General features: G+C 40.2%; 1 protein-coding gene across 1 annotated transcript in view; it reads right to left on the minus strand.

Annotated features, from left to right (window-relative positions):
• Positions 1-2,044: 2,044 nt before the first annotated feature.
• ZNF831 (zinc finger protein 831) overlaps positions 2,045-7,711 on the minus strand; it is a 67,463-nt gene continuing 61,796 nt past the window's right edge. The window contains exon 5 of the mRNA XM_025400047.1: positions 2,045-7,252. Within this exon, the coding sequence (XP_025255832.1) occupies positions 6,407-7,252 (846 nt within the window). The 3' untranslated portion in view covers positions 2,045-6,406. The remainder of the gene's footprint in view (positions 7,253-7,711) is intronic.

The following is a 7,711-nucleotide window of genomic DNA, read 5'->3' on the forward strand; positions in this document are numbered from 1 at the left end:
CGTAGTCATCTCATTTCCTAACTCATCGGCCCTAGTCCACCCAGTTATTTTAACAAGGGGAGGACTTTTGAGGAAGTTTTCAATGTGTTCTCTCTCTCTCTCTCTCTCTCTGTGTGTGTGTGTGTGTGTGTGTGTGTGTGTGTGTAAGGTTCTCTTTCTGTGTGTGTGTGTGTGTGTATGTGTAAAGGATTCCTTCAGGCAAATATGTCCAACTAGAGTATTCGTATTTGTGGTTTACACATCATGTAGAAAAAGCAAGGCTAGATATCTGACCTTTCACGTATGATGGAGCCAACAGGCCTCAATCCTGCTGTGTTATACCCCATTGCACACAATATATGCACAGAAGGCAACCAGATCTCTGTGGCCACAGGCAGAACTGGGCCACTCTTTCCCAGGTGCTACAGGTACAAAACCTCTCATTCCCAATAGGAATGAGATATCCATTCACTCATACCTTACACAGAAAAATAAGTCACCTATTTCTGGGCTGAAATAGCCATGGACTAATCCCAAGATGCTCAATGGTAAAGGCTGTTGAATTTGCCTCTGGCAGAAACTGAAGGAAAGCGAAGGCAGACTGAATCTGTCACCACTGGAAACAAAGGTCCCAGACGCCACTGAGCAACTCTGCATACACAGCCCAAAGATCAACAAGCTGACACTAAAGAGACTTGAAAGGTGCTCTCTGTGGTTCTTAGTACGGCCAAATCAATTTTCCTCACAGTTAGAAGTATGGAAGCAGTTATTTCAGCAGAACTTACGGCAGTGCTTGTAGCTGGGCATGAATTCCTAACTATGCATTCCTATATATCATTTCTGTACTCACTGACTAATCAGCCAACACTCAAAACACCAAAACAAACAAAAAAAAAATGTTTATGCAACAAAACATTATGTGATTATTCCTTTGAGACCAAAATCCTTTGATTTGAAATGTCGATTATTTAACTATACAGTTTGATCAAAGACCCTTATCCAATAATCCCACAATTCTGTTTGTGGTCACCAGTTCTATTGTATTGGAGAAAAAATGGACACAGAGCTCTGCTTAACAGGAGCTAGAATAACTAGAGAACCTAACAGCAAACATACTGTTTAGGTTATCTCGATGTTTCCCCAAGTCCACTGGGTACACCACTGGTAATATGAAGATGATATTTAACCGACACATGAACAATTTTTAATAGTTTTACTATATTTTAATGCATATTTGAAAATATACTTAACTAAAAAATTCAACAAGTTTTCATAGACATTATTGCTTAGGGCAATAATTGCTTCTTTAACACAGAGATAATTTAAATAAAAGTATTAAGTAAAAAATATACCCATACGTGGCATCTTGATACATATAGCAAAAAGCATTAAGATGGTTCTCAAATGACTGAAGTTTGGAACAAACAGATTAATTATAATAATTGCGATTACAGTTTGATGAGTTTGGAAAAAAGCTATTAAGAGCCATCAGTTAGTATATCTGTTCCTTCCATATCCTCAATCCCACTTTTCCCTCCAATGAATTGCACCCCACTGACTTCAAGTGTCTTCAAGAAATATGTAAATAGACTAATAATATTGTGTTGGGCTATAAAAGTAAGTCTACTTATTCTTGCAAGGAGTATATAAATCACCCTCATAACAAGCTATGATTTTGATTTAAGGATGTTTTCTCTGTTAATGAGTAATGCTAAATGTCCAGAAAACATCAATTCCAAGGGAAAAAGGTTCTAGATTATTGCACTGTGGGATCGTGCCCTCCTGTGGCTTCAAAGTTTCGCTACATTTAAGAATTTAAAATTAGGTTCCTCAGTTACGGACTATAAAATATGGCAGATAATGACAAACAAGCTATATGTGAAAAGGAAGCACCACAAGAAAATGAGATCATTGGACATGACCTAATCCCTTTGTTGAGTGGAATGGGATACCAATATGGCCGACGAGGCATTGGGTCAATGATTAGGAATAATCAGATGTCCCATTCATAAAGGATATGGTTTGCAATGGTTTTAGTTAAAATGTTAACAAATCACATGAGACATTTGCATTTTAAGTTTTATTTTTATCAAAACAAAATAATTTAACCATATAAAGAAAGAAATTTCAACAACCAACCCAGAAGCCAATCAATTCCCTGATTGTGAACAAGCAATTGAGTAGTAAATCCTGAACAGTCGACCACATATAAAAGACATTCCGTCATCCTCTAGTGCTCCAAGTAGCAGAGGCTGATGTTTTTCCCTGGTTCCTGTTCTTCCAATGGTGAAGTAATGTGCTTGACTGTTCCTATACTTCTTCAGACCAAATTATGTATAAGTGCAAAGCATGGATGAAAAGAATCATACAGTGTATAAATCTAGCACATAATATTTTCTAGGTCCTGACCCTTATATTTAATGGGTTCTGAAAAATAAGGACAAGACATTGTGCTTAAGTATTGAGAAATGTCGTGTTTCAAAAGCCAAAGTGCCTCCCTACATGAACTATGGGAATAACAACTGAAGTGAGGAAAAATACACAAGCCCAGTTTGCTGCAATAGTAGAAATATGATCACCCATAGAGCCGGGCAGGCCATTTTCTCCTCACCATATTAAATTATGTCTGGGGAGTTGAGCAGCAGCACATTCTGATAATGATGACAGTTTCCATAACTATAAAAATCTGCTGCACCAGGCAAATTTTGTGCAAAATGCAAATTTCTGTGCTGGGGGGAAAAAATGAATAATGTGATCATTCTAAGTAATGAATGTAAATGCAAGGAAATACTTTTTGGCATGAGACTGCAAATTGTTTATCTTTCATGCCAAGAACTGTGGTCACAGTGCGCTTCTACAAGGTTCCTCTTCCGGTCTCAGCTTTAGAAGAGTGATTTCAGGAAGAAAAAGTCTGACTTACCCTAGGTTACCACCATGCTATTGGCAGTGTTTTCATTAAAATTCAGAGACGCTCTCCTCCATCTTTTTTTTTAATCACTTGGCAAATGAACCATAGGTTCTCCTGGTTACTGTGAGATGTGAACCAAAGGGGTTATTAGCTTTGTCTCATATCTCAAGGGTTAAGCCTAACAGGAGAGATGAGCTGTTTTTCAATGTGTTTTACAAGAAGGAGGATTCCAGTTGTCCACTAAAAATCACATGACTTTGAGTCACTTAACAACGTAGGTTGCCAAGGAGGGGAGGATTGAACCCTCTTCCCTCCATACATCTTTAACAGCAAGATTTAGCTGGGTGTAGGTACAGGTGGAGAGAGAAACTTGGTGAGTCTTGAACATCATGGGGAAATGTCACTTTTGAGATTGGCAAAAAAAAAATTCAGTGCCCTTTCCTTAGGTCATGACAGCGTCCCTTGAACTACTCTCTGTGGAAGAAACTGAGGCATCAGTTGGTTAAGACCCTTACCTAAAGATACAATAAAATTAACACTGGAAAATTAGCACTGGGGAAAGAAGGAAATCCCTGATCTTTAAACTCTGGTTGCTTTGTTCTAAAATAAATTTGTTTTTCCTTAACTATCATGCAGTACACACTTGCAGAGTATACAACTGCGGTAGTTATCAATTGATAATACTGACATTTTATTTTCATTAACCCAAACTGGGTTCTAGGTTGTTGATGTTACCCTTAAAATGTATTCTTATAATTGTATTTCACTTTAAGAAACCCAAAGGAAAATTAAGATTTATAAAATCAGAGATTGTTCATTGCTTTATAAAAAGATTCTTCATTTAAAAAAAAAAAAAATCTTTACCTTAGGATGCTTTTCAAGAGCCAGCTCCCTTAGGGTCATTCAAAATACATTTTTAATTTTAAAAAATCCATTGAAATACAGCTTTTTCACAAATTCATGTTGATATAAAGTAAGGTACACTTGTAAACACTGCCAGCCACTAGCCAAAGACCAGCAAAACAAGGTGGTTTGGCTACCTGTTCTACCTTTGTAAGAGATACAGGGAGTTAGAGATGAAATCAATATTCTGCCATATTTGACCCAGGTTGGGATGTGACAGCCGGCAACGGTGGCTCCTAGAAGGACACAGCTTCCACCATTATCCTGAAGTTGGTGCTATTTGGAGCTATGACTTACTGATTTACAGCCAGTGATCCCGTTCATGCCACAGTAGCCACCCAGAAAGGAGGGGTCTAGAAGACAGATTTTTTCCCCTGACCAGTGCCTCCTAAGACAAAGGAGCCAGTTCAGCCTACAGATAGGTTTTCTCCATTCTTACCGGAGAGTTCTGGTTTTGCTTTTAATTTTTTGAACTATGAGTCACATGTATAGGCTGGATGATTGCACCCTAAAATCTGGAACTCTGGGGAAAAAATTAGATGGAGCTTCTTCAGGTTCAGGTTCTTCACAGCAATAATTGGTGGAAGGTGTTTGCATTTCAGTTCCTCACTGTCCCCACCCAAACTTCTTGCATGCAAGGCCCCCGTGGCAACGGTTCCCCATGGGGAATATCTTCAAGCCATTGAGTCCACGCATTTTAAGGAGAGAGCAGCTTCTCTATCAACCATTCTCAGAAAAATTGGAACCTGGAGATACATTCATCTTGTCCAACTCTCTTATTCTCACTTAGGGAAACTGAGGTACAGAGAGACTCTTAACCAAGATTTCCCAGCTAAAGTCAGGACTTCAATCTCCATCCAAGGCTCAGACCATTTGCCTACACTGCCTCTCTCATTATAGTGGCATGAATCATTCAAAAAGGGAGATAATCACCACATCACTTTTGTTGGGTTTAAAAAGTACACTAAGTGAATGTCCAACATCCTTTTTACCTCCCTTCTTATGTTTTTCTTGGCTGGGCCTGAAATCCTTGGATATTTATGAGTGCATATGAAATGGTCACAAATATATACTAAGTAACCAGGGAAGCTGGTCTGGCATTGAAGTTTTCTATGAATAACACCAAAATTGGAAAATTCACATGAAGATACTTGAAATTTGACCATACTTAGTCACAGGCACAGACTGACGAAAGTGTATTCGTATGTGTGAGATGCTCTGCATTGCCGTGTCTTTGAAGTACAAGATGTCACATGAACATCATTACATCAAAGTTAAACCAAAAGAGCTCAGCTATAAATTTCAAATTGTACAAAATCATACCAAAAGCAAGTATAAAATTTTATTGAAATACAGCAATGTAAACCTCTTTAAGTTTCTCCTCTCCCATGGAAGGATGGGGAGAGGAAGGCAGTGGGTCTGAGGCTTTGCTCACTGGGCTGGTTGACGCAGACCTGCTGTTTTCTTCTGCACAGGGGCGCACTGGCTTGGAATACCAGAGAATTTTATCTGTGCAGTTCTGACGTGCACAATACAGAGGCTGATTTAATTTGACAGCAAAGTAACACTAAGCCCCGAAAATAAAATTACTGAGATGTAAAACAGCGTCAAAACTCCAATTAGTTTTGTATCCTTGAAGCTTCTGAAGGAAATCTAAAAGGCTCCCGTCACGATGAGCAGGCATCAGTTTAAGCTGTACAGATTACTAAAATGTAACCCTCTAATTGAAACTGCTCAGAGCACAATATGACAAAAAGAATCAGAGGAAAATAAGTGAATTTTTCCCTCTTAAAAATGACTCATTACAGACAGACAGTTCTATTAACTTTTAACACAATGTTCCTTTGCAAAAACTAGAAAAACCAACGGTCTCAGAGATCTCCACAGCAAAGGCACCAGGCACAAGAGCATGTACTTGCATCATCTGACCATAAATAAGCATTGACCATTTGTGCAACATTTAAAAGTAATCGGCATTTCACCGGATCATAGGCATTTTGAAGTGTATTTACAACTCCACTAAGGACGTGAATACTCTGAACAAGCTTCAGTTTTTTAATGTATCCGAATTTTGTCTCCAAAATGAACAGAAGTATCTTTGTGCCCAGTTCACACCCCTGTCTCTTTGTCAAGCTACTCCAATTATCCCAAGTATGCTCTCTACCTTGGACGCAAACCCTCAGTTTACTAACGGAGAAAGCCAGTTGCCTCGACTGTGTGGGATCCACTTGTGAAGAAACGTGTTGATTGTGGCTTTCTTGGTTAGTGCCATTTGATTGCAGAGAGGCAGTGGGGGACAGGTGCAGAAGAGGAGGCTGGGAGTCAAGGCCCAGTCACTGTGCACGTTGACCATTTCCGGAGTTTGCTTCCTTGCCATGTCTGCCCTGTCTGGCACCATGTGAACATAAGCAGAGCACTCCCAAGGGGAGCTGGGGAACACTGTGGCTGAGTTGGGGGTCAGGAGTTGGTTGGAATTGGCTTGTAAATAACTCAAAATGGCTTTCCTAATCTGTAGGTGTTTCACAGATAGAGTTTAGTTCTTCCGCCAGTCTAACAACATTTACTTGTGAAGCATCAACAGTCTTTGACCAGAGATACCATCTTTCTCTGGAAGCTTCATATTTCTATAACCAATCGGTCTTCATCATCGCTGCTGGTATCACTGAACTCCACTCGAGTTTGCTTTCTCATTCCTTCCAGACTCCTCTTCTTGAGGGATTTAGAAGGGGCTTCAGGAATTTCTATGGGCTGCTCTGGCTTAGAAGGAACCACAGAATCCTTCCGAGTGATTAATTCAGATACCTGACGTTTCCTACCGTCACTTCCTAAAGAGGGGCAGGGGACGGCCATTTCCCCACGCCCATACTGGCCTCTGGAAGGAAAAAATGTCTTTTGTCTCCCTTCCTTTTGGTGTGAACTAGCTGAACTTGGTCTTGAAGCTGGTATTTCAAGATGAGTTTTTTCAGTTGACCCCAATGGAACCCAATCTGAAATTCTTTGTCCAGATGAAGGTCTCCCTGGCAAGAGGGTCTGTGCTCTGCCCTCTCCTGTGGCTTTGCTGTCCGGGGAGCTTGGTATCAGAGTCCTCCCTGCAGTCTGGCTGTGGTCTTGTGGTTCAGCACTGTGAATTTCCTGGGCTATGTGATCTGTTCTCGCTGGCAGAGATATACAAATGGCAGCCACAGAGGTAGCAATGTCGTGGCGGGGAAAAGTTCCTTTGGACCCAAAGGAAGAAGGCCCTTGAGCATCTGAGAAAATGCATGGTTTGGGATCTGTTGAGACTGGATCCTGGGAGGCCGGCAGCTGAGTCTCCAGCAACCCAAGGTCAAGACTTTTGCCAGAGGGTAGAGGAGCGTCATTAACCACTGCCAGGTAGGTGTCAGATTGCAGAGAGAATCCTGATGTGGCAGCAGTGCTGTGAGCAGTATAGTCACTGTGCTCACCGGCAGATGGAGAAATATCCTGCAACAAAGTGCAAAGAGAAAAAATGGGGGGAAAAAAGGTTAATTGGTACAAAGAAAAATGTGGTCAGAAACGTGGTCCTCAATGAAAACAGGTCTTGAGGTCTTAATGATTCTTTACCAAGCGTGAACTTCAATATGACGCCCTCAATAAGTTTCCATTAATAACTAATTGGTGCATTAACTCGAATAAAGCTCCCGACTGATATAAAATAGGTTGCTGAGATCCTGTGCTTTTATCTGGCTTTGTGAAAAACAGAACTGCTCAATCATCTAACCAGTTCTCAGCTTCCTTTTTTAAGTCACTACTGCTCATGAAGCGGATGTACTATTTTATAGGACTGTGTATTGAAGGTTTTTGCTTGTTTGTTTTTGTTTTTTTCCAGATGAGTGTTTTTCCAAGTGTGGTCTGGATACGTATTTTAGTGGTTTTCTTTTTTTTTTTTTTTTTTTTTTTTTT

The sequence above is a fragment of the Theropithecus gelada genome, chromosome 10, assembly GCF_003255815.1.
Source record: "Theropithecus gelada isolate Dixy chromosome 10, Tgel_1.0, whole genome shotgun sequence".
NCBI lineage: Eukaryota > Metazoa > Chordata > Mammalia > Primates > Cercopithecidae > Theropithecus > Theropithecus gelada.